We start from the raw sequence: 27,516 nt of genomic DNA, 5'->3' as shown, positions 1-27,516 counted from the left end.
ATTTTTCACTTGATTTGAATTTGGAAGATAGGCTTTTTTTTATTGCAACTATTACTTATGCCAGGAAAGTGTGTAAAGTAAACTTATTTTTGCTTTGAGCAGTACTTGTTTTTTTCACAAAACATGCATCCAGCCGTCGTTTCTCTCTTAATTCCAGAAACCCACAATAGCAAGGAGATTGTTTTCCCCATAGCCTCATTCAAGATTGAATAAAAATAAACTTTACAATCTAAATCGAAGAAAAGAGCTAATAGTCAGCATCAACCACACTGGTGTTACCTGTGGTGGAAATGTCCAAGTATGACACTCCCCTTGGATACTGTCACATGTTCTAATGCCTCTTGCATATCCCACTGATATACTGCCAAAGGGATCAAGTCCTCCTTTGGTAACCCCACTGTGTGGCTTTTTAAATGCTGTCTCTGTCCGAGATCTGCAGGACAGCTAGCTGGGCAGCTCCTCGTGACTTCTGAAACCATTCTCTTAAATTCAATTATCCACAGAGCATTAGGGTAAAGTCTGGCTTGAGTCTATGGTGTCATGGCTATATAGCCAAATCTATGTAGCATCTGCTCCCACAAATTGATTAAACTCTTGCACCAAATAATTCAGTAAACAACACATGATTTTGCATTAACTCATAGTGATGCGAAGGACGAAGTGCTGGGTTTTTTTTCCCCCTTGGGTGTCAATAACTTACAGAGCAGTCCTGCCTTACAGGAATAATGTAATCTGAGCAATCGGAGAAAACAAAAGCATGTTTGATATGATGCAAAATTGTTTTTACAATAGTAACTTAGCTTCATGAAAGAACTACGGGCCAGATGTATCTAAGGGTTTTACTCATTCTGTGTCAATGGGAAAATGTGTTCATACATATGGGCCTACATGCCTAATTTTGTGTTTCTAAGGCCTGTCGGGAATGGGACTGTTGGCTTGAAGTTCACGCCAGATTCTGGCAGCCCCTGACTAATGCTGTGTATGGGATGGTACACCTGTATGGGACATCCTTGGAAACCAAAAGCAGGGCAATGGTCACCATTAAGATCTTTCCGATACCCAATATCTTTGATCGTTTTTTCCCCGAAGCTCTCACATTCCAAGGTCCTTCTATACCATTCTGCGTGGATCTACGTTCCTTCTGAATCTTTATCCCTTTCTTGAAGATTCTTGGACTGAATCAACGGTTTGACATTTCAGCACTGAGTTCTCTGAGTGAAGGGGGTGCAAGGCAACATGCTTTGGTTTGTTATAGAACTTCTAATTAAGTAAATGCTATGGGGTGTATTTGCGGATGCTGAACTTTGAAAGTGGTGGGCTCAAATCCGTACTCCAAAGTGCCTTCATGTTACTTTTGAGTAGCTTTATACAGGTAGACAATAAATTGTATTCTCAATCAAACTGTGCGTTATTCAGTTTGAGATTTTAAGCCAATAAAGCACTTTCTTCCCATATTAGCTTAAAAATTAAGACTTTTGTTACTATTTCGCAAAATAGAAAATTCTGCTTGCATGTGCCCCTTGTATGTAGAAAAGAACTACTGAAGGTAAATATGCAACTTTTCCATCTTGGCTAAGTACGATTACCGTGAAAATTATCATGCAATGCAGTGAAAATCCGTTCAAAATAAAGAGAATAGTTTTGCATAGGTGAAGGCGACCTTGCAAACTTCAGTAAACGCAACAAAAACCTAATTGGGAACTTCACAAAATGTAAACTTTGCACACCTCTAGTTATGACTTGTGCATCCATTTCCAGCTCAGTGCCTCAGTTACTTAATTATGCACAGAGTGATGATGGAACTAGTCTGAAACATATATACATATTTTGCATTGTCAAACCTTTAATACATAAAATATATAGTATAGACGGGTGCTTACCTGCTCCAGGGCTTCCATGCGAGTTTTTAGTTCCTGCATCTCGTTCTTGGCGTTGTCAGATGTTTCAGAAGCTAAAATAAGAACCAAAAATAATAATAATAATTCTAATGTAGCAAAAGAAAGGGCACATATTTCGATAGCAAAATCCCAAGTTACAGTTTTAAAAGAAAAATGTAAACTAATCAGGCTCAGGATGAGAAGAGTTAGGTACCTCCCCCGCAGGAACCCCTGTTTTGTTTACCCTCCAGACAGACATTCCTGGCGGTTACAAAAGTGCAAGGTATGTTTGTGTCTGCTTTTCTTGTTTATTGTATTATTTTTCTTATAGTTATAGTAATAAGCCCAATGTATGGCACTGATTCAGTCTGAGAGAGAACAAAATGGAAAGTTGCTACAATGTGCTTGATGATGAGGCTGGGAACACAGGATGGGACTACGTAGATTTGTCAGGAACTATTTAATACAGTTAAGCTCACTGACAGTGCCAGCTTAGAATGACCAGGAGGTAGAAGAGTCATTAGCACATTCAAGATTACACATTTTACCAACAGAACACAACGAATATATTATACACAGATACAGGAATAAATCCCATATCCAACAGCTTCCTAAGGAAGTAATGTAACGCTATAAAAACCTTCCCTTAAACTGATAAGTGGTTAAGGAATGTTAGGCTGTCCCAGATGCAATTCGGAATGATCTTAACACCATAACAAAGTCTGATTGGTCAAAAGGCACTACTCAGAATGACTTACATTTGCTGCTTCAACCAATCTAAATGGCCGCCAGTCGTATCAGAATTGGTCTCTGTATAGAATCTTCTAGGTTGCCCTACGCTGTGGCAGACTTTTATGGGCCACTGAGATGCAACAAACTAAATGAAGTTGGAGTACCATTACAATGGATATTTCCCACCAGAGTGGAAAAATATGCTCTGCGTCAAAATGTAAAACACAGGTCCATCAGTTTCCATCGTGAGGGTACATCCGAGTGCTAAGTCTCACATCAACACAACCCCATTGACATACCACAAGCTGATCCCAATGAAGATGCTCAAACAAAATCAAGACAGCAGCCACTAAATGCCAACACATTTATAATTTTTAAGCTTAAGTAAAAGTCATATTTTTGTACAATCTCCATGTTCCAAGGACAGTGAAACACTGATAACAAAGATTGCCATCAGCCTATTATCCATTAGTTTTTTTCTTTCAATTGGGGAGTAAATGCATAGCTCTGAATAGGTCTCTGGAGGCAGCAGTGATTAGGAGTTTTACATGCCTCTGAGGTGTAAACTTATAAACATGTTGTTAACAGTGCCGAGTGAAATAGGCTCGACTCAGCCGAACTTTAAACTTTGTTACCACAGAATAGTTTTGATGATATCAGGGGGAATAGAGGGGTACACAGTTCCTTCCTAAATGTACCCTCTTGGCCATAGTTGGCCCAACCACCTGTGATCTGTACCCAACATCATATCCTAAAGTACAAAAATAATTACCCTGCTGCTTCCCGGAAACTGTGAGACAAGTGCTTAACCAACAAGATGTGTCACTCTACAAGCAGTTTATTTGAGACACTTCTCAGCCCATGCTGTAGAACGGCTGTTGGCTGGTTGCAGTCATAAATTGCCATGGTTTGCCATCAAGTTGTGCTTTCTCCCGTTTGCGAGTTTTGCAGCAGGTTGCAGAGCCTCCTTCAGGTGATGTTGCAGCATTCGCTGGGAACGTTTGGCCTTCATCTTGAATGCTGGCTTGGATTGGCTGCTTGGGCTAGCAGCAGCGCATTATTACTCACGGTACGAGTTTGATGTGTCACAGCGCGTACCAAAAGTAATAATGGACGGCCACCAACATTTCCAGTCCTCTTGATGAGGTGTTTGAGGTTCCTCCTGCTGGTCATTAGAATACATGCTATGAACTGGCTTGAAAACAATATACCAGTGAGTCACTTTCTGGTCAACGGCAGTGTTAAAGGACGTTCCTGCCAAAACAAACACAACTGAAAGCAAGCATTGACTTCTTAATATAATACCACTACAGTCATTTGATTTAAAATAGCTAGCACTCAAATCTAGAGCAAGGGGGTCATGGCCATTCCAAAGAATTATCATCCTGTTCACTTTCTAATTTTTGATGAAAAGCTGAAATGACTGTCAGTTTGTGTGTTTTTTTAATCGAATTTAATGTTGTGTGTAAGGATGTGTGTCGTACATTGTTGGCTCAGATGCTTTGGGTGCAGTCCCATGCCACTGAAGTGAAAACTCCTTACTCCCTTGAGATTTCCTGCCGGTACACTAGAGAGTGAGTCCAGCCTGAGTCGTCATGCTGCCTTTTGGCGCTTCCATGCTGTACCTGGTACTCGCTCAACCTCCCGTAGAAGGCGCTAAGGATGCTGAACAGGGCCAGGCTGTGAATCTTTCAGCCTAAAGTCTTCTATATCCACATCTTTGGCAGGACAGGCTCCTCTCAGTTTCAGTGATTACATAAACTCCTCAATGCGGAATGAAATATAAACATAGAAACACATACAATCAGCCCTCGGGAAACGTGGTCAGCAACCACCAGAACATTCCCAGACGAGTAAGTGCATAAATTCCCTTAAGTGGAGGATATATTCAGAATCTGGCATCTGTGCCTCACAGCTGAGCGTCTGGGCTACACCCCTGCTATGCAGGAGACAAATAAAAGAGTCTGGGCTGCACCCCTACTATGCAGGAGATGCATAAAAGAGTCTGGGCTGCACTCCTGCTATGCAGGAGATGCATAAAAGAGTCTGGGCTGCACCCCTGCTATGCAGGAGACGCATAAAAGAGTCTGGGCTGCACCCCTGCTATGCAGGAGATGCATAAAAGAGTCTGGGCTGCACCCCTGCTATGCAGGAGATGCATAAAAGAGTCTGGGCTGCACTCCTGCTATGCATGCAGGAGATGCATAAAAGAGTCTAAGCTGCACTCCTGCTATGCAGGAGATGCATAAAGAGTCTGGGCTGCACCCCTGCTATGCAGGAGACGCATAAAAGAGTCTGGGCTGCACCCCTGCTATGCAGGAGATGCATAAAAGAGTCTGGGCTGCACCCCTGTTATGCAGGAGATGCATAAAAGAGTCTGGGCTGCACCCCTGCTATGCAGGAGATGCATAAAAGAGTCTGGGCTGCACCCCTACTATGCAGGAGATGCATAAAAGAGTCTGGGCTGCACTCCTGCTATGCAAGAGATGCATAAAAGAGTCTGGGCTGCACCCCTACTATGCAGAAGATGCATAAAAGAGTCTGGGCTGCACCCCTGCTATGCAGGAGATGCATACCAGAGTCTGGGCTGCACTCCTGCTATGCAGGAGATGCATAAAAGAGTCTAGGCTGCACCCCTGGTATGCAGGAGATGCATAAAAGAGTCTGGGCAGCACTCCTGCTATGCAGGAGATGCATAAAAGAGTCTGGGCTGCACCCCTGTTATGCAAGAGGTGCATAAAAGAGTCTGGACTGCACTCCTGCTATGCAGGAGATGCATAAAAGAGTCTGGGCTGCACCCCTGCTATGCAGGAGATGCATAAAAGAGTCTGGGCTGCACCATGCTATGCAGGAGATGCATAAAAGAGTCTGGGCTGCACCCCTGTTATGCAGGAGATGCATAAAAGAGTCTGGGCAGCACTCCTGCTATGCAGGAGATGCATAAAAGAGTCTGGGCTGCACCCCTGTTATGCAGGAGATGCATAAAAGAGTCTGGGCTGCACCCCTGCTATGCAGGAGATGCATAAAAGAGTCTGGGTTGCACCATGCTATGCAGGAGATGCATAAAAGAGTCTGGGCTGCACCCCTGCTATGCAGGAGACGCATACAAGAGTCTGGGCTGCACCCCTGCTATGCAGGAGATGCATAAAAGAGTCTGGGCTGCACCATGCTATGCAGGAGATGCATAAAAGAGTCTGGGCTGCACGCCTGCTATGCAGGAGACGCATAAAATAGTCTGGGCTGCACCCCTGCTATGCAGGAGAGACATAAAAGAGTTTAGGCTGCACCCCTGCTATGCAAGTGATGCATAAAAGAGTCTGGGCTGCACCCCTGTTATGCAGGAGACACATAAAAGAGTCTGGGCTGCACTCCTGTTATGCAGGAGATGCATAAAAGAGTCTGGGCTGCACCCCTGCTATGCAGGAGACACATAAAAGAGTCTGGACTGCACTCCTGCTATGCAGGAGATGCATAAAAGAGTCTGGGCTGCACCCCTGCTATGCAGGAGATGCATAAAAGAGTCTGGGTTGCACCATGCTATGCAGGAGATGCATAAAAGAGTCTGGGCTGCACCCCTGCTATGCAGGAGACGCATAAAAGAGTCTGGGCTGCACCCCTGCTATGCAGGAGATGCATAAAAGAGTCTGGGCTGCACTCCTGTTATGCAGGAGATGCGTAAAAGAGTCTGGGCTGCACCCCTGCTATGCAGGAGACACATAAAAGAGTCTGGACTGCACTCCTGCTATGCAGGAGATGCATAAAAGAGTCTGGGCTGCACCCCTGCTATGCAGGAGACGCATAAAAGAGTCTGGGCTGCACCCCTGTTATGCAGGAGATGCATAAAAGAGTCTGGGCTGCACCATGCTATGCAGGAGATGCATAAAAAGTGACATTGGCATTTAGGGGGTAAGATTTTCCTGACCACTGCCCTTACCTGAACTGTTCATTGCTGGAGTCACGGAGCTCTGAGGTGCCTTATCCACAATGTGACACGTCTTGCCATCCCCAGTGAGCGCGTAGCCATTACGACAGCTGCATCGGAAACTTCCCTCTGTGTTGACGCAGTCTTGGGAACATCCATGGCTCTCGCTATTGCATTCATCAATATCTGAAATGGAAGAACCAGCATGGCATTGGACCTTGCACTGCGATGTGAAGTGGCTGCATCCAGAAGCAATGCAGGGTAATGTGAGGGGGTGGAAGGATGGGTGGGTCATGCAGCCTGTGCTGCACATCTGGTGGACCACAGAAGGAATTGCAATAATGCAATCCTGCCCGGCAGAAAGAGCTAAGGGATGTATCCTGGGCATGAGGTGGTATTCAAGCAGTTGCAGGCACACGTGGTACTTAAACAGAGGTGGTCCCAGAGGAGAAAAGTCTCTGCCTTCTCTGTAACTCGTGAGCTTAAAAACTGGCCTTTAAACTGATGCTTGGGAAATACTTCTAAATGCTGTCAATGACGGGACTAGGCACAGGGAGGGGGTGGTAATTTAAACATGATTGATTAAAGGGGAAGGGAATTACTTAGAAATTAATGTTCTGAGAGTTGAAGGGTTGTTCTGACCACATTTCCTAAGAAGTCAAATAAAATTGGAAAAGAAAATGTTAGAATTCCATGTTGACACAAGGGTGGACCAGGGCCATTTGTACACCCCCGACTTGGGGGTGTGCTCCCTCCTGTGCGGCCACTATAGTCCGGTAAGGACACAAAGAAGAGAATTCAGGAAGAAGAAGCCAACCCCTGCAGCCGGAGTGAGCCCCAAGGTTCATACCTGTATGGCAGTATTTTCCACCCCAGCCTAGCGGGCAGCCGCATCTGTTGGCGCCTGCGCATACACCTCCATGCTGGCACGGTAACCCGCATATCCCTGAAAAATAAAGGAATAATATGTACATTACAAAAAAGGGGCACACTAATGTGAAGAAATGTCATATTTCAGTGAATGTGGGCAAGAAATAGCAAAGCAGTGGGTGCTAACAGGAGAGGTTCAAGGGGATGTGATTACCATCCTGTCCACAACAATAGCAAAGTCTCAGGGGGTCATTTAGAGGTTTGGTGAAGCCGCAAATCTGTGGTGTTACCCCACCCGCCAATCTTGGCGGTCCCCATCTCTGATTAGAGTAGGGTGAAGAGTTTGGTACATGTAAGAGGAGTCCCTGGTAGCGCAGCTAACCCAACTCCTTGACCTGATGGCCCGCCAGCCTCAGGACCATCAGGACAAGGTCGCGTTCGTTCCCTGCCCTACTGGGGGTGGAGTCATCCAGTCCTCCTGTCTGGCTGGATTACACCACCCTCCTCTTACTCTTTTTCTATCTCCTGTTTGTTGTTGAACTAAGGTTGCCATGAGTATGTGTTTCTCTGTGTAAAACTTCATAAAAAATAATACAAAATACATTTAAAAAGCAGTTTCATAAGAGCAAGAAATAGAAAAATGATATTCCACAGAGGGCGGGGTTGCTATAGAGATAAAGAGACTGAAGTGAAAGTCCCCTGCTGCCCTCCTCCCGCTGCAGAAAGTAAATAAAATATCAATGCTCTGCTTTGCTGCGATGCTCAGGAAAGGATTCCTTTTAAGGACATGGGCTCCTTTGGTGCTGAGATGTTCCTCGGTGTACACCTTCTCGGATCTGGCATTTGTAGATCATTGTTTGGTTTCCTTTGTCGCTTGGGATATGCTCTGCTCCTTCTCCTTCCTAGCATTTTTCCTTCCAACAGCAACATTTTCTCTTTTTGAGCGGGTGCTTGAGTATTCCCAGTAGGTCCTTAAATATTCCCTTTTCTGTAAAGTCTAGCGACACACCTGATTGATTTTCGAGGGAAAACTCATATCTTCTACAGATGCCTTGACTGCAGATCAGGAGATACAAGCTGACTGTAAAATCCACAGGGTCCCTGGTGTAGAATGCAGAAATGTGCAGTGAACATCATCAAACTCACAACCATGCGGACATTGTGTGTACGCATGTTTTGCGATGTAGAAGTACTCCTGGAAATCAATAACTGTCATAAGTTTGCAGAATTATTTGTCATATTCTTTGAGAATCCCCCATAAGTGAGAAATTACACAAAATGCAGAAGAAAACCTACCAGAGTAGATTTCCAATTGGTCTTATATAGAGCTTTAAAGTGGACTGAAAAAGACCCAATTCAGGGATGACAACAGGAAGCCTTGTGCTTGCACCGCGGACGCCATTGCTGCCGCCTGGTGCTGCTATTTAGGCCTGGAAAGGTCATTCCTCAGAAGGATGAAGACAGTACACAGTGCAGATGATGACTGCCAGGAGGGTGCCAAGTGAGCGATCCTGACATCCTGTAAGGATGCTGGGGAGATGAGACTGGGGTGAGGAAGGCTCAGGAGTAGCATTGAGAGGCTCTCCTTAGGTGGTGCATGGAGCTGCCACCCATTGGGGGCAGCGGGGCGAGCTCAGTAACTATCCAAAGGTCCTGTGAGAGACAGAGGAGGGAATGGTGTCAAAGCAAAGCCCAAACTGAAGATTCAAAAGTGTTGGTGGTGCGAAGATGTGACATGGGCACGAGAACGGTCCAGCGTGTCTCCTCCTACCATCATATTATCCATATGTGTAAGGAATGGGCTATTAGCAGATGACGGCTCTACCTTCATTAAGCGCTTGAATACATCTAGTCACTAAATATTTCTTCGCATCAGTAGGCTGAGTTCTGAGCCATTTCATAATATTCTTGGGCGAAGACTGGGCCAGGGTTAGACTAATTTGCATATAGCCAAGTTCTGAGCTGGGATGGTGCAGTGAGCTAAAAAACGGTGATGGATCAAGCCCTGATCTTTGGACTGGGTAAGAGTGGTCTGCTTAATTCACATACTCTGTTCATCACCACCCCCTTTTCTGAATCATTTTTGTCCACCATAAGCGTGGAAGGGTATACTCAGATGTGAGTCCCTAGCTCATTGCACCATCAGGATTCAAGCAAGCCGGGCCGAAGACGGCTGAAATGCCAGAAACCGGTCCCCGGTAGCTTGTTTCCTTCTCAGTATAAGAATTGGCTTGGTAGTTTGGTCTGCCCTGTTCCCATGATGCACTGGGCCAGGGTTAGACTAATTTGCATATAGCCAAGTTCTGAGCTGGGATGGTGCAGTGAGCTAAAAAACGGTGATGGATCAAGCCCTGATCTTTGGACTGGGTAAGAGTGGTCTGCTTAATTCAGATACTCTGTTCATCACCACCCCCTTTTCTGAATCATTTTTGTCCACCATAAGCGTGAAAGGGTATACTCAGATCTGAGTCCCTAGCTCATTGCACCATCAGGATTCAAGCAAGCCGGGCCGAAGACGGCTGAAATGCCAGAAACCGGTCCCCGGTAGCTTGTTTCCTTCCCAGTATAAAAATTGGCTTGGTAGTTTGGTCTGCCCTGTTCCCATGATGCACTGGGCCAGGGTTAGACTAATTTGCATATAGCCAAGTTCTGAGCTGGGATGGTGCAGTGAGCTAAAAAACGGTGATGGATCAAGCCCTGATCTTTGGACTGGGTAAGAGTGGTCTGCTTAATTCAGATACTCTGTTCATCACCACCCCCTTTTCTGAATCATTTTTGTCCACCATAAGCGTGAAAGGGTATACTCAGATGTGAGTCCCTAGCTCATTGCACCATCAGGATTCAAGCAAGCCGGGCCGAAGACGGCTGAAATGCCAGAAACCGGTCCCCGGTAGCTTGTTTCCTTCCCAGTATAAGAATTGGCTTGGTAGTTTGGTCTGCCCTGTTCCCATGATGCACTGGGCCAGGGCTAGACTAATTTGCATATAGCCAAGTTCTGAGCTGGGATGGTGCAGTGAGCTAAAAAACGGTGATAGATCAAGCCCTGATCTTTGGACTGGGTAAGAGTGGTCTGCTTAATTCAGATACTCTGTTCATCACCACCCCCTTTTCTGAATCATTTTTGTCCACCATAAGCGTGAAAGGGTATACTCAGATGTGAGTCCCTAGCTCATTGCACCATCCGGATTCAAGCTAGCCGGGCCGAAGACGGCTGAAATGCCAGAAACCGGTCCCCGGTAGCTTGTTTCCTTCCCAGTATAAGAATTGGCTTGGTTGTTTGGTCTGCCCTGTTCCCATGATGCACTGGGCCAGGGTTAGACTAATTTGCATATAACCAAGTTCTGAACTGGGATGGTGCAGTGAGCTAAAAAACGTTGATGGATCAAGCCCTGATCTTTGGACTGGGTAAGAGTGGTCTGCTGAATTCAGATACTCTGTTCATCACCACCCCCTTTTCTGGTCCACCAACGCCGGCAAGAAGTTGCAATCATGTCACACACCCTCCTACGCCTCGACTTGCAGTGATTACTGCCTGGAGAGGACTAGCAGTGGTCCAAGGCGGTCAAATGAAAATGAATATGCAGAGTATGTCCAAACAATGACCTGCAGCAATTCATCAAGGTAAACACACGTCATTGAGGGTAGATTTACTTTTCTAACTCCGCATAGGCTTACTTAATAACATTATGATATTCGATGTTTTGGTGTTGATGTTGTTGAAGGTTTATATTTTAGAGTCACTGATTTTATACCACACTATCACAATGTTTTTATTAGAAAATTGTCCTTTTTCATAAGAGAAGGGCTAGTATTTGAGATGTTTTCACTTTTTAAATAATGTTTTAAATGTGTTGTTTTTATACTGTCATAATTTTAATTGATCATCAGTAAGTTACTTTCTCAACTGAGTGCATTGAGGTAAATAAATGAAAATCCTAGCCACGCTGGTAAAAAAAGAAGCTTTAATCACCAACATCTGGTGAATCACCTAAAATCTCCAGCTTTATTTCGTTTCTAGAATCCAGACTTTCAAGATTTTCCTTTCCTCTGATTGAAGATATTTATTGCTCTCAAGGAGCATGCATTTGGTAGATGGACAATTTTCCAATTGGTGCATAGTTCCAGACCACATATATATTTTTTTGACATTACGTATTGGACAGAGAAGGTACCAAAAATATACATTGTTTCATGGTCCTATTAGACCTTCACAATGAAAATTCCATAATGTTTATGCTTCTTTACAATCAATAACACACTTGAATGCATACTAAACATGTAAAAAATATATAGGTTTTAAAAATTGGATATTACCATACACTTTGGGATACAATAATCTAATTGACTTAATACGCTAACAGAAAAAACAGTTTGTGATATTGTGATGAGCGTTTAAGTCTTTCCTGAATGGTGAGAAAGCTTACCTTTGGTGCATGTGTGCATCTGAGAGCTCACGCGCTTCCATCCAGGGCAGCAGGCGTAGAGCGGTGCAGACACCGTCCTCAACCCTTGCCGGTAGGCAACCTTGTACGCGGTTCTGGAAGAGACGGCAAGAGAGAGATGCTGAAAATGTGAAAATGACCATGAATGCACACTCAGTGCTGATAGTTCCACTGGTTGCAGCCAGCAAAGGGATTGAATTTATGTTGGTAAGTGCATCATTTCCAAGGCTGCACCAAGCGACATAGAGGCTCATTCACAAAGGCATTTACGAGTACGTAAAGTAGCACTACAGGATTATTACTTCATGCACTCAACCCCGCCTTTGAGGATCAGTCAGTTAAATGGCTAACATCCTAATAGTAAAAGTGCAAAGAGGTTACATCCCTTTCTATTTGTACTAATTGTATATGACACTTCCGTGAATATTCCCATTTTATTCCTATTTTAGGTGGTTTAGGATAGGTTTACGAAGGCATTTAGGAGTTTTAGAAGTAGTATTACTGGAGTACCACTACAGGTAGCCATAAATGCTTTTGTTACTTGGTATCATAGTTTAGCACTTTAGAACCACTTGCGCTGACCAAAGGCTCTAGGTCAAGAATACGGAAATGGCTCGGGAGGTCTCTAAGGGGCGTGATCATGGGCAGGGAAGAATCAACTCACTGCCTTTCTTGCTTTCCATTCGCCCACAGCAGTAGGCAACCGATTGCCCTGTGTGGAGAGTGCAGAGTACTAGTATGGCTAATGGAATAGACTTCAAGAACTTGTGATCAGTATCAAACCATGTAAACCATAATCAAAAACCGAATTACCAATGAAATAATCACCAGTGTCCATAGGGTGACTGCCCCTTGGGAAGACACGCAAGGGTGAAGTCAGGGGTGAACACAATTGTTGATAGTCAACCTTGTAAAGCTTCTGCAGAAGGTGACTGGTACTATGGGTTCACTGTCATCCACAAAGAGACTGAAATGGTGTGGGACGGGCACTGCTTACGAGATGAACGAAGAGAAAGTTGGTACTGCAATATCAGAGTATGTGTATTATAATCGAAAAACTACATTCACAGCTTATCGTTTGAGCTCAACTCAACAGTCGAATTTTATCTCGAAGTCCAATGGTTACTCTTCTCTGGGGCTTAACCTGAGGGCCAACATGGCCCTCGTATTCTTTTTGTATAGCTACAGTCGATGGAGAGTATCGGGGGACGACCAGCAGTTGACGACTGCCTCTTCTAGGTATGGTCCATTTCCAGAAATTACTGCAGCGCTCAATATCCGCCACCACCCAGGGACTCGCAGGATGTCCCTTTATAATCTTATGTCTTCAATGGGCTGTAGCGAAGCAGAGGAAACAGTTCATGAGCAGAGGACATCTACTGACACTCGTGTTGGTCATAAGTGATGTGTTGGGGTCCTAAGCACATTCGGGCGCCAATGAACAGTAATACCTTACCCAATAGTCAAACCTGTTGTTAAAGGCCAGAAAAAATGAATGGCTCAGGCGTTTGACAGGTTTTATTTGCCTATACAGTAAACCAGGGTAAAGACAATAAAAGTTAGACTTCCGAGCAAGAAAGCAATGTAAAAATAGAGCTACTGTAGATGCTTTTTGTGGAACTACTGAGAGTAATGCACTGTTAGGGAAGATCGCCTTAGACACTCGACACATGGCTTCGAGCTACATCCCAGTGTCTTGCACTCTGAGATGGATGGTAACTGTCGGATAACACCACAGTACAAGAACTGTGGAGCTCCATCAAGAAAGGATAACCTCTCACAATGTGTGTGCAGAGAAGCACACATCTAGTCTTCCATCTCCCCTCTTAAAAGACGGAAGTAAGTGGTCAGATCAGATCAGATTTTAGATGTAACCAGAAATTACACTGGGGAAAAGGAAGTGAACAGTTGGAGCTACTAGAAAAACATGACCTCAAAGATGCGAATTTTACTATCGGATTTTCAATCGATTTGTAAGAGGAGTTTATTTTTATAAAGAAGAAAAAACATATCACTATAGATAATTATATAAACAGTGTCTTAGAACACCAGAGCTTACCTGTATGAACTGCAGATTCGGTGGCCCTCACAGGCCTTCAGATAGGGTTGGTAGACCGGCTGCACGTAAGACTCGGTGTAGGAGAGTTTTGGTGCACTGTGTGTGTTTGCCAAGCACACCCCACGGCTGAAACCAATCAGAAATAAAACATCCTAGTCAAAAAAGTGTATGGTGACCACCACCCCAAAAACAGCCTTTTCAGCACATGCATCATTCTTCACTTTCTAGCCATATATGAGTAACATTTTTAAGGCATATATATCTTATATTACATACATTTGTAAAGAATATGATCCCATTTGAATGTCCCCAAGTGTTTTCGAAAGCTGTGCGCATTTCATGGGTCTGGGATTCTCGTTGACCGGAGTCAACGCGCCCTGTGGGCCTTGTATTTGGTTGTATTTCTTGTATAGGGGTGCCCTATAAGAGATAGTGCTGGATCTGTGCAGTGCATTGTGTGTATGGATGTGTCTGCACCCTTTCTGTTCCGCTGAGGTGTGCGGTAGTTTGAAGAGAGTACCATTGCCGTCAGCCTAGCCGAGAAGGCGCGCCAGGTTGATGAGTTGTTGACCACATGGGTGCTCATGACGAGCTCTGCTCGTCATAACGGCCGCAACGCTCGCACGCGGGGCCAATTCCCCCGCTGTGCGAGCGTTCTACAGAAATGGGTGTGGCCGTGACGAGCTCACCTCGTCATGAGCACACGGCCACCGTGCTGCGTGCCGAGCTGAGCTCGTCACGAGCACCGGGGCGCTATGCACGCACCCCCCTCCCCCAGCACAGCGGGGGGATTACTCCCACTGCGAAGGGGTTAAAAGCGTGGGACTGGGAGCCCCTATTTGTGTTGTGTCTCTAGGACCATACTAGGACATACATAGTACGCTAGCATGAGTAATAAAGCGTCACAGTATCAAGCGTCCATGCTCTATGCTGGCTTTCAAATCTTGGCAGGTCACTAATGGAGCTCAAACTCAGAGTCATGTGTCCTACTAGCCGGCTGGAGAGTGGAGGCCACGTGTCGAACATGGAATAGTCAAGCCAAACCATGAGGCTAGTACTCTAACCCGAAATGGTTGGGATCACAACATTAGCTTCTGAGCCCCTGAAAGGAAATGCCAGAAACAACCACCCAGAGTTAGAAACACCTGTAAACTTTTTATACAGTGCAGACTGTGAGCAGAACCAGTCGGATTTTGTATTGATGCTAATAAGTACTTTTTTAGGATCCTTGCCTGTACTGCCAACCTCACAGGGTCTAATCTGTCTATTCCAGGATTTCGTGAAAGTTTCTTCTGACACCGCCACATCAGTGCTTAATTTATATAAACATATAAATGCAGGCCCCAAAGTTTGTCTTAGGAGCCTCCCTCCGTGCTGCAGAATGCTCAGGTTAGTAAAAGCCACGGTAGCCCAGTGTTGAATCCACTCAAGCCTACTTCCACCACCCTACACTTCCTGCCTCCTTATTCAACTCGTGCACATCCCTTTTCATCCCCACTTGCTCCCTTTGCTACTATTTTGATGCCTTTCTCTTCCTCCTTCAATCCTCTTTATTTGTCTTTCTCTCTTTTGGTTTGGGCCAAAGTTTGATGAATAAACATAAGTTCTGCTCCTGACGGTGCCCGGCACAAATTAAGCACTTCCTACACCTTTTATAGCCGGCAGCCAACGCTCACAAAGGCACAGTTGCACCAATGGGGATTTAGAAATATAGGGATTCTTACAGACTACATTTAAGGAGCCGGTGTCACTGCTTACATGGCAGAACATTAGCTCAGTCTGTCCTGACTCAGGGCTGTGGTTCTTTCCCATCATCACCACATGTCTGCACAAACATCACCCATCCTGCAGATGCTAATCCCTGGCTGTGCTCGACTGAAGCCACAGCAGGCGGACGCCTCAGATCCCAGAGCCAGAGGAATATACTGGTATCAGATGCGCTTTCTGCCGCTTCAGCGGTGGTCGACAGCCATGGGAATTCTCGCCCACCACAAGCCCTCCTGCACTGCGTTATAATGTGGAATCAGGCCTGGAGGAGGGCGGGGGGCTCACAGGGAGTCTGGACCGCCGGCAGAGGCCTTGGCCTTTGGGGTTTTAATAATCCAATCTGACATGCAAGCAAGCCATGGAAGGTAAGCTGGCCACCTCTTGAAGGTCAAGGTAAGGACAGGATTTCTGCACTATTTATTCTCTGAGAACTTTCTTGTAAAAAGAAACAGAACATCAACATTATTCTGGAAAGCGTTGTGATAAGTCGTTCTTGCCAGCAATTTTTTGAGTGCAAAGTTGAAAATAAAAATGTACTTTGGGGGGAGCGGGGCGGCCTGTGCCGTGATTCTGTCGGACACCCGTGGGACCCCTGATGGAGTTTCTTGGAACTCCTGAGGCTCCAGGTAAATTCATTTAAAAAACAACAAATGTGTGGTGGGTGTCCGTAGGGAGATGGCCATCCTGGGGGATGCTGAGCAGAGCCGGTCCTAGGCCATCTGAGGCCTTCTGAGGCCCCGGGCGAAAGGGAAGATGTGAGGCCCCTCTAAGTGCCTTACTGCCTGTGCGAGTGCGCTTTTCCCTGCTCTGCGGGGCCGGCAGGGGGCCCCCTGAGCGCGAGGCCCTGGGCAGCTGCCCATACCGCCCATGCCTAGGACCGGCCCTGATGCTGAGCCCTACGCCCAACCCCATGCATCTCATGACCATAGGCTGTATGTAGGGGTAGGTTGAGCATCCACATGGGGTCACCAGTGGCGGCTGCCACAGAGTAGCATGGGTGAGGCGAGGGGAGACTGAAAAATAAATTAAACTAGACTTACCTTGCTGCCGACTACCGCCTCGCCTCACCTCGCGTTGTCCTCTGAAGCCGGAAGCACACAGGCTATCTCCCCTAAGCCAATCACAACGCTGCCACACAGCAGACCTCAGACCAAACACACAGTGATTGGTCTGAGCACCGCGAATCGGCGCTCAGACGGGGAATGGGAGCCTGGGCATGTCCCTCACCAGGCTGAGTAATGCAGCTTTGCGGGGAACAATCAAAGTTGGGCCGGCCAAACAGGCACGCTCACTTAAGTGCCAACCAGTTCTCCCCTTGCTGGCTGTGAGGACAGCCAAGCCCCGCCCCACCCCGTAAAGCTGCATGACAAAGGGAATATAAAACGATAATAGCATATTGTTATTGTCCTTTTATGTTTACTTTTTCCACTGCAAAAAATACAGTGGGCCGGCGCTCCTCTGTCTTGGTGGAGGAGCCGCCACTGGGACCAGAGGACAGGCCCTCCTCCCAACGCCACGCCGCACACGTGCCCCAGCGTGGTTTGGGTACGGCAATAAGATCTTACTTTGTTTTTTTAAACTAAAAAGTCACTGAAAAAACAAAGATTACAGTGACATTAAAGGTGACAGATACAACGTTATTGAGCTAACTAGAGGTTACGCCCCACCATGGTCTGCTTATGGCCTCAGGGATTGCATCGCTTATTCCATGTTCAATTATATCACTGATGACATCAATAACCTATAACTGGTTTTGTTTTAATTGAAATTTTCTCGAGGAGCTGGGCAAAGGGGCAGAGGCACCAGGAGTGGGCTTGGGTTTTCAAAACAGGGTCAATGCCAGGCGAAAGAAAGGTCTGTCCGGCTCTGTGCGCAAGAATCCACCGCCGGTCGCTTACTGTCATGGTGCACTGTTTGTACCTCAGCCAAATAAGAGTTCATTTTTCTTTGAGCTAGCTCAATTTTATGGTCGTCGAATGAATTCATTGCATGCTTTTCCTCACAGAGATAGATGTGTTTCAACCTCATTAGCCTTGTAACTTGGCAGTATGCAATGCCCATGAAAACAGAAGACTCAGCACTAACCCCCAGATTCATCATTGTCCTCTTTTACGAGTCCTTAATAGCGATTATTAAGGAATCCCTATTAAAGACTCGCAAAACAGGATGCATGTAGAAATCGCAATTAATTTTGCGATTTCTACTGCTTCCTTATTTGCGATTAGCTAATTGCTAATCGCAAATAAGGAATGGCTTTCCCATTCATTCCTATGGGCCTCAAGGCCCATAGGAATGAATGGGGAGTCATTCCTTATTTGCGATTAGCAATTAGCTAATCGCAAATAAGGAAGCGATTTCAAGGGTGCCAGGGTGTCCAAAGGACACCCTGTAGCACCCCTGAAATGGTAATGTACACTGGTGTTGCGCACACACATGTCCAAAGGACATATGTGTGTGTAACATACAACTTAGAAAAATGCACTAAAGTGCATTTCTCTAAGTTTTCGCTATTTACCACGAAGTTACACTTCGCGGTAAATAGCGGCCCCATATTGCGAATTCGCAATTTTTAAAAGGTTCATGAATAGCATTTAAGGAATCTCTAATTGAGATTCCTTAAATGCGATTCTTCGCAATTTAGCGAGTTCTGTAATTGCGATTTTTGCATTTGGGATGATGAATCCCAAATGCAGAAATAGCGCTCGCAAAGGGCCGGATTCTCAGAATCTGGCCCTTTGCGAGCCGATTTTACTTTGATGAATCTGGCCGTAAGGTCCAGCCGGCCACTGTTCATGGAGACTACTGCCCCACCAGGATGTTTCTAAGGTGCATTGCTGGGTAAGATAGAGGCCTGTCTGCGGCTCTGTTCGGGTTCCCCTTGCATGGCTTTCTGTTTGCTTTGTCACTGCCTACATTCAGTGTGTAATCTAGCCTCAAGGGCTTGGTATATCTACGTGTAGCTGCCCACTGTGCAATAAAAACGGATAAAAGTCATAATGAAGTAAACACATTGATTTTTCTTAATGCAGATAAAATCAAACATACATTTTTCATACAGCACCAAACACCATACTGGAAACAGTGTTACCCAGCGGTGAAGTTACCTGGCTGTGAATACAGGAGCAATGAGGTCTAATCCTGGCTCCCCCTACTGGTCTCCGTCGTGTGTTCTTGGACAAATCAATGTATTTAGTTAAGGTAAGAAGCCTGGATTTCAACTCTGGTCTTTTTCCAAGGCTGTCAATTTAATAACTAGACTGTCTGCCCTGTGTAGCAGAATAATGAAGCCAGGCTAGTAGAAAACGCCGTGCCCAATTCAGGGCTTCTAAGAAAGTTCCAAACAGATGCTTCTTTGCCTGGAGCTCTACATCCGCCTTTCATGCAGCTGTCTTTGCACATCAGTTGCTGTTGATTTTCTTTACTTCCTTTTGTTTGCAAGTAGGTCATGTGTGCAAACAATGGCGCTTTCTCCATCAAGGGCCATCGCCATAACTAGGCCTCTTTCTGTGCGGCTTCATCACAGTGAGTTAAATCTCAAAATATTTCACAATTGTGCTTGTGTTTCCAAAGCTGACGCAAGCTCTGTGAACACAGACCCTATGAAGCTGCTCATTGGGGTGTAACGTGTTATTTGTCTGTCCTCTCTTTCCAGTGACCAGTGTGCGCCCATTGTGAATGGGAAGAAGGCGTGCATGTGCTGGGAACGGCCATGGCCGGCTAGTGATGTGAACACAAAGCGACTTACCCGGCGCGATGAAACAGATCAGAGCTGGTCACCCCAAGGATTAAGACACACCCCGCCAGAAGGCAGACGGGCCCCCACATATCTGTGTGGTCGTCGTTCCCTCTTTCGTTGAATTTTTTGCTGTAGTGACCACTCTGTTGTCCGAGGAGGGGCTCCTATGGTGTGGACCACGTCAGATGGAGAACCTGGAACAGAAAGGATATCAGAATGAAGGCGACATCTCCATATAATTACTAGAATCAAAAAGGTGCCACGCACCACAGGGTTTGCACCAAACGGGGGGACAGATTTACTGTCTTTCCATGCTGTACTGTGCAGCAACAAAAGCTGTGGATCTGAATTGTGTGGAAGAGAGACAGCAGAACAGCACCAGAACTCCTAAGATGCATTGGTTTGTTCGCTTGCGGTGCTGGTGCACTTTTGGCTGCCATGTGCCACGCACACACCCTTGCACCATAGTGCAAGAGGGTGTGTAACGTCAAGCACAGCTTTGGTACTAGAAGGATACCCGTCCAGTACAAAATACCATGCTAGACATTCTTTAATTTTTTCCCACTTTTTATGTGTGCTGCATAGTGCAGCACATGTGCAAAGTTGGAAACGTTTGGAGAAATAAAACAGTTATCCAAGTTAATGCCAGTCTCAAAAAGGTGTTATTTTTTGGCACAAAAGCCCTGTGTACAAATGTTATTAGATAGGGCTTTCTGTCATAAAATTATGGGTGGGTGCACAGGAATGCCCAGTTAAAACCAATCGTACCAGCCCTTGACACAAAGCAACGCAAAGGAAAGCTACCCATATTTTGCTGTACTTTAGGGCAACTTTCCAGCACAAATACAGTTTTGCTCTGGAAAGTGAATCCCAAATCCACCATTTGCACTAGTTTGTGTCAGTTTTCTGATGCAAGCCTGGCACAAATTATTAATAAATCTACCCGTGCATCTTCAAAAAGATGTGCAGCCCATGATTAGCATTTATTTCAAATAAACAGTATAGAATGCATGGAAATCCATTATGTATACATACAGGCAGTTAAATATAAATATATAATGATCATAGACAAACAGCCTGATTACGAGTGGAGCAGGCCGCCACGCCAGCACCCCACTCCAAGACTGCAAAACCCGTAGTCAGTCCACCCGCTGGATTACGAGTTGAAATCCTGGCGGGGGGCTCCTGCAGTGGTAGTCCCAAGGCGGTGCATTTCTAAAGCTTATAGTAGAGCCTTGGAAAGAGACCACCGCAATCAGCGCCACATCCGGCTCCTGCCTGGACAGAAATGCACAATGTTGTGCATTTCTGCCTGTGCAGGAACTAGGGCTTTCAGAATGCAGGGTGGCACACCATGCGCCCCACTGCATGCACCCCCCTGCACAGAGGCAAAAGTGGGCCCTGTAGGGTCCCCTTTGTTTCCTCACTACCACCCTTTTCATGGCGGGCTTACTCCTTCATGTCTTTCTAGTGTTGCCTTCTTTCTCGCCATAACTTCATCTCCCCCTCCCCCCTCTCAAGTGTTTCTATGCTTGTCTCCTTTCCCTCCGTCCCTTCCTGTCACCCCTCCTTTCTGTCCGAGTATGTCTCTCTGTCTCTTTCTCGACATAACTTCTTCCTCCTTCTTTTTCTTCCTCTCTCTTTCTCTTCTTGCCTCCTTTCTATCTGCTGCTGTCTCCTCTCTGCCACCCCCTGCATTGCCCCCCACCCCACCCCTCTCTTGTAATGAGATATCTGTACAAGAGACTCAAGTGCAGAGATTTAGGCAGCTTAGCGCTTCCGAAGAAGCAAAGCGCTAAAAAGTCAGACACTCCTGCGTCTCCTCGTGTTTTCACACACGGGGCCCGTGTGCTCACACGAGTTTCCGCTGCGCTTATAGCGCCGCGGGTGCATGGTCAGAAACGCCGGCGCCTCGGGTGCTTTTGACGCGATGTCAAGCTTCAGTCCCTTGTCTTATCCGGGCGTGTTTGGGGTCTTCGGTGAGTTTAGGCCTCGCGCCCCGCTCCCAGGCCGTGCTGAGATAAGGCGGGGGCAGCGGCGGGGAGAGGACGGCCCGGAGTGTCGCCCTTATCTCGGGCTCTTGAGACGAGCTGCTGAGCCGGGCCTCGAGCAGGGCGTCCGGGTCTGATAGTGCGACAGGTGTCCGTGATGTGAGCCACGCACGGAGCTACAGCCCTCAATAACTTCCCATATATGTCCCTCTATAAACGCAACCATGCACAAAAGCTCGGCCAGAAACAATCGGACTGCGCAGCGCTTTGGGCCACACAGGTGCTAGCCAGGCGCTATAAATGCTATATACCACGATGCCAGCACCTCCGCTGGCACCAGCGGCGTCAAGATAATATCTCAGCGTGAAAAGAGGGAGCCAATTTTATTTGGTGCAGCTCCTGTAGGGAAACAATAACTCAGGGCCATTCTTTTATTTTAAAGAACAAACCAATGCGTGAAATCAATATAGAGGTGCATCTCTTTATTCGATGCCGATAAAACAAGCCTTTGCCTGGAAGTGATCAATTATTTGCCCTGATATCAATTGTCTGAGAAGAAAGTAGGATGAGGGACACTCAGCTGCAAGGACCTGTGAGTGGACCCCACCCACAGGGCCCTTCAATGCTGGTCAGCAGTGGTCACTGCTTAAACCACCAGAGAAAAACCTAGAAAATCTGACTCAACCACAGCCTTGACCGGGGAATAGTTCTCCTTAACTTCCATTAAAATATTTGTTTTAAAACACTTCATGGTGTGTATTAGAAACAATTACTAAACTCGAAAGTAATCGTGAAACGTAACTCCGGTGCACTTTGAGTACATGTGCCTTGTGGTTGCATGGAGAACCTTAAAATAATAAATTCTGCACTCTGTTTTTTCTTGGGGACATTCTATGAGCGTTCCTTTCTGTTCCTACAATAACCACATATTCTTTCCAGGGCTTTCATTGGTTCGAGTGAATTTGGCATCACAACTCTTTGGCCGCCTATGGCAGGACAGAGAGTAACATCACATGACGTTTGACAATCAATGCTAGTTGTTGTAGCTGCAGGGTTCAGGCTCTAAATGTGGTGGCTGAGAGAACTCCTATAATCCTAATCTTGGAGCCATTGACCTCTGCCTGCACTGTCAGTCACGTTCCACCCAGTCCAATTATATAACGTGTCTTTGCCATGGTGTGCAGCCTGCCAAGCGTTTGGGAGCAGGGATTCAGTTTGCAGGCGTGTAAAATAGCTCATTGGGTTCATCCAAGTGCGCCTGCAGTCTGTGCAAACTGCATATCAAAGGTTCAGGAGCCAATGAGTTAGATTCTGGGTCGATTAAATAAGTGTCACGTGAGAGAGTAACAGTAGCACCTACAACTAGTATTTACAACGCTCTACACCCGAAAGACAGGCGCACTGCCCGCATAAACACACGGGGGCTTATTTACAAGGCCCTTGCGTCACTTTTGCGTCGTTTTTAACATGGGAAAAGTGACGCAAAAGTGGCGCAAGGGGCTTGTAAATCTGCCCCAGAGATTATTGTTATTAGCGCCTGGGGGCTGCCACGCCCCCTCTGACACAACTGGCGCCCTCAGCAGTTCGGCCGTTTAAGGAAAGCAGAAAGAAGAGTCTAAAATAATAAGAACCTTTGTCTCTCTAAAATACCTCTCATCAGGGGTAGCCTTGTATTAGTCTCTCTAAAATAGCACATTACGGGAGCGGGTGGCATAGCTTGGTCTGCGCCCCATTGGTAGATAAAGAGAGTAACCAATCATTTGCCACCCGCCTTGGCCAATAATAACAGGGCGCGCGGACCAAGGCACCGCGGGCGTCCTGATGGAAGCGCGGGGCGCGAGGCCTCGTTATCACTTCCACAAAGATCCTCTGAGTCGAAAATTACCTCGTCTATTTCAGGCCTCTCCAAACAGCTCCACGCTAATTATCTGCGCTGCTTTCATCCTCTGCGACGAGCGGGGCTGAAATCCGCACCGAGCACAAAAAACACTTGAGAGGAAACTGTCACAATAAATGCATTCATAGGCTTTTGATTGGGGGAAAGAGCCAGTTATTTCCATTTCTATTAAAATGTAGTTTGAATCCCAGGACAAGGAGACGGGGCTAAATGCAGAATATATCCTCTTTTCTGGTGTCTCTTTGTTCTGCTTTTTATTCTGTTTTTAAAGGTTCTTGTCCTTCAGTGAGGCACACGGCATGGTTAATTATAACGCGGATTGGAGGTTGGTTGTTTTCAGATTTCTATTCCTCACCATATATTGGAAGTTTGTTGTTTATTGTTCAACCTTAAGCTTCATCAGTCTCCAAGCACCTCAGCTACAGCACACTGAGCAACCCCAAAGAGGGCAAAACATGTCTCTGATTAGTGCACGAGTTTGAGAAAAGTCTGGCCGTGCTTGATAACTTGTGATGTCCCACAAATGCCGGAAGGGAGAGAAGACATGGTGCACGTCCACTAGTGCTACGCTGTGTGAGCGTCAACCGTGATTGGTTGGCCCAATATAAAATAATTTCCTTTCCTGCACTTGGAGTCTCATTCCTGCATCCCTTCTGAAAAGACCCCTGCTAAGTGCAAACAAGGGTTTCGTTAGGGGAAATGTCCTGAGTCCACTCGATCTAGTGTCAGGGCCGCCTTTAGTACTGGTGGCACCTGGTAGACAATCTTTTTTTGGCACCCTCACTACCACCTTGCAAAAGTGCCTCTCGCCCCTCCATAGCCCCTCTCACAGATACATTAAATTTGCATTAAAGTGCTGGTAAAGCCTAGCTTTACTAATCCACCCACCTATCCACATAAAATACAGATCTGTACTTTGCAGCAGGCATAATATCCCTCTGCGCTACTTTACAGTAAGTCGAAACGGTGAGTCGAAACTGACCCATGATAACAATCTGATATCTCTATTAATCACATCAGTTATCTTGACATTTTTATCGCTGCCTGAAAACTGGACGTACAAGGAACTCTGCAGCCGGTGCTTTTAAATGGTAAGTTATTGCTAAACATAGTAGCCCCCCTCCAGGTCAGTACCCAGTGCCGTTGCACCAGTCGCACTGCCCTAAAGCCGGCCTGTTTAGTAGTTCTCAAATGTAACCGTTAATCTGCCTGGTGATGATGAGTTTGATCATGTATGTACCCGCGATTGGAGAATTATTGATCTGGGTGTTCGCCGGATGTCCAGGTTTAGGTTGAGGGGTGAGACGCCAGTCAGTGAGCGGAGTTGTCAGGTGAAAACACACGAAAATGTAAAGTCAAAGTTTCCTCAAAGGTTCATATGTGTACTTGGGAGGAATCACCTAGAAAGGTTCTGTGGAACTTTATTTTAAAAGATGCTGCAAGTTCCTAGATGTGCTTCAAGGGATTGAGATTTTTGGGAGGGGGCTGTTGTGGCGGTGAGGGAAATATGAGAACTTTTACTGGCTCACAATTCACACTTTGTGTGGAGAAGTGTGGCTCACTGGTTAGAGGAGGCAGACCTGGAAGCAGAGGTCAGCCCAGGACCAGGGTTCAATTCCTGGCTCGGCGGGGTCTTGAGTCCTAAAAAAAATGTCCATGGACTCGACAGTTCTCGCTCCGGTGCCTACTTGATTCGCGGGTTCACACTCTGCGACTCTGGGCAATAGCTTGCTTAATCTCCACAACAGCCCCTCGCGGCGGGATGCCTGGCTATCACCTTGCGGATACCCTGCCGGGGTTATCTCACAGGGGAATACCAGGACGGGTTCCCTAAGCAAGCGCTTAGAAACCGCTTGGTGATTTGCGCTATATAAATTCCTGTACATTTACATTTACATGTACTTTGTGCACCCGTCGAATGCAGGTTCTGTGCATTCGCAGAAGTGCAGAGCGACAAAAGTTTACACAAATCTACTTCCTGCCTAAGATGGATGGCAGGAATATTCCTGAGGTGCCACAGGAGTGGCATAAGGTGATACACACCTGTCCTTCCTGATAGAAAATTCTGATCTTATATGTTATGTCAAAAGTTTGTAGAGCGCATGGTTACTCTATTCGGAATGTCCCCTGCTAGGACTGCAGAACCACAGTGAAGCAATACACATGACTAAGGCCTAGTTAATATTGACTAAAATCCAGGTCTAAAGTTTCTTCTGAAAGTCCACTTCTCTGTGTCCTGTCTCAGATCGACCAGGGGGTGCAGCGCTGGGAGGGGGGGGGGGGAGACACAGTTTGGCGGACAGAAAACTGAACGAACGACCACTTAGCAATGGTGGTCATGTAATGCAAGAATTATGTCCTTTCTTTCAGCCAGCCAGACTCTTTGTGTGGCTCAATGGTTAGAGCGGCAGACCCTGATGCAGAGGTCTAGCCCGGGACCAGGGTTCAATTCCCCGCCTCGGCGGGTCTTGGGCTCAATTATTCCACGGACCTGATAATTCTCGCCTCGGTGCCTATTCCTCTCATGGAGTCCCACTCTGCAACTCTGGGCAATAGCTTGCTTAATCTCCACAACGGCCCCCACAACACTAAGGATGCCTGGCCTCCACCTTGGGGGTGCCCAGGAGTGGACGCCTCACAGGGAAAGCCAGGATGGGTTCCACAGCGGTATTCGTACAAGCGCCTTGAGACCCTTGCGGGTGAGTAGTGCGCTATACAAGTATCAATTTACATTTCCACCCTAGGGATCACCGCGAGCACTTCTCCTGTAGACCTGAGGCTTCTGCTAGGATGATACGGCTGGATCAGGGTGTGAAGCCATGGGGTCCTTTCAGGTTTATGAACTTGTGACAAAGTCATAAAGCTTTAAAAGAAACCCTTTTTCTGATTGGAAGCCAATGAGGTTTGATGAGATCTGAGCCCGTCCAAGAGTGTCTAGGAATGTTCAGCCGCATCCGCGCTATAGCATTCTATACTCTTTGAAGCATTCTTAGACTAGAGATAAAGCACATTGCAGTAGTCCAGTCTAGAGATGAAAAGGGCTTGGGCTACTGTCTTCCTGGCAGCACCAGGGAGATGACCCAGGATCTTGCGTAGCATTTTTAGGATACAAAAGCAGACCCCGGCAAGACTGACTGACTGACTGTCAAAAGAGAGAGTATTGTCAAACCGGATGCCTGATGGACACTGGGTGGTTTTATAATACACAAATGTTGGCATGCAGCGGCCTACATCTGTCCCTTGGATACACAAAAACAACTCAAGTATATTTGTGACTTATAGTATGGAATTTACAAAAAAAGCTTGGTACAAAGTAGAATGGAAGTCAGACATGGGAGAACAACCCGATTTAAAGTGAAATTTAAAAAATATACTGGTTCAGGAAATGCAGATCCCACTAAGAAGAGCCCGTGCACCGAGAGTCAAGGGGCGCAAGGGAGCAGGGGTCCGCAACAGATGTACCCAGGCGCCCTTTTAATGCACAGAGGTAAGGAAGGTCACTTGGTCCCTCTAGTCGGCCATATACCCGTCTGTTCTAGCAACATGACTCCCAGCGTGGTCTCCGGTTTTACCCTCCTGTCTCCAAATCTCAGCATCCTTTCGGAGGAGCAGCTCTGCAGTAACAAAGCCCTTGAAGATGGCGGTCCCCTCTCTCGGGGGCCTGGCTAAAGTTGGCCATGGAGACAACAGGGTGTGAGGGAAGTCTCTTAGGAGGAGAAAGGACCATCAGAATATGCTATTGCAGAATTCTTACCTCCTTCCCAATAACAACCCATTCACCCCCCATGCCTCCCCCCTCCACAACCCTCACCCGTCCAAAACCACCCCCAAAACTAAACTGGTTCCCTCCCGCGCTTCTTTTCGCTGTGCTTTTTCTTTGTGAACGTTATAGGCAGCACTACTTGAATCATGCAATTCTGCAGCCACAGCGTATTTAGCATAATTATGGATTTACCTCATTTGCCACATAATCCACCGCCTGCTACTTTATATGCAGATTTCAGCAATAATTGTGTTTCTAGCTCAAATTGATCAATAGTTGCTAAAATAAAGCACCACACAATGTACCTGCAGGTGCCGACCCTTTGCAAATATTAAATGGTAACCGTTCTGGGCGCTGCATTTGGGAGATAAACTGTTATTGATGAGGTAAAACTTTTGACCATGAAGCATATGACAAAATAGATCAATTATATTGGTAGAAAGTGTGACATATTATACCA

The 27,516-nt window shown here is 46.3% G+C and overlaps 1 protein-coding gene across 1 annotated transcript in view; it reads right to left on the bottom strand.

Annotated features, from left to right (window-relative positions):
• The window catches only part of EGFL7 (EGF like domain multiple 7), a 52,169-nt gene that overhangs the window by 6,008 nt on the left and 18,645 nt on the right, over positions 1–27,516 (bottom strand). Inside the window, exons 4-9 of the mRNA XM_086921037.1 lie at positions 19,415–19,599; positions 13,903–14,028; positions 11,826–11,938; positions 7,382–7,477; positions 6,544–6,717; positions 1,881–1,951 (exon numbers count right to left, since the gene is read on the bottom strand). Of these exons, the coding sequence (XP_086777163.1) occupies positions 1,881–1,951; positions 6,544–6,717; positions 7,382–7,477; positions 11,826–11,938; positions 13,903–14,028; positions 19,415–19,494 (660 nt within the window). The 5' untranslated portion in view covers positions 19,495–19,599. The remainder of the gene's footprint in view (positions 1–1,880; positions 1,952–6,543; positions 6,718–7,381; positions 7,478–11,825; positions 11,939–13,902; positions 14,029–19,414; positions 19,600–27,516) is intronic.

Source organism: Lissotriton vulgaris, chromosome 5, assembly GCF_964263255.1.
Source record: "Lissotriton vulgaris chromosome 5, aLisVul1.2, whole genome shotgun sequence".
Taxonomy (NCBI): Eukaryota; Metazoa; Chordata; class Amphibia; order Caudata; family Salamandridae; genus Lissotriton; species Lissotriton vulgaris.
Note: the sequence above shows the minus strand (reverse complement) of the source record. Positions and strands in the feature narration are given on the sequence as shown.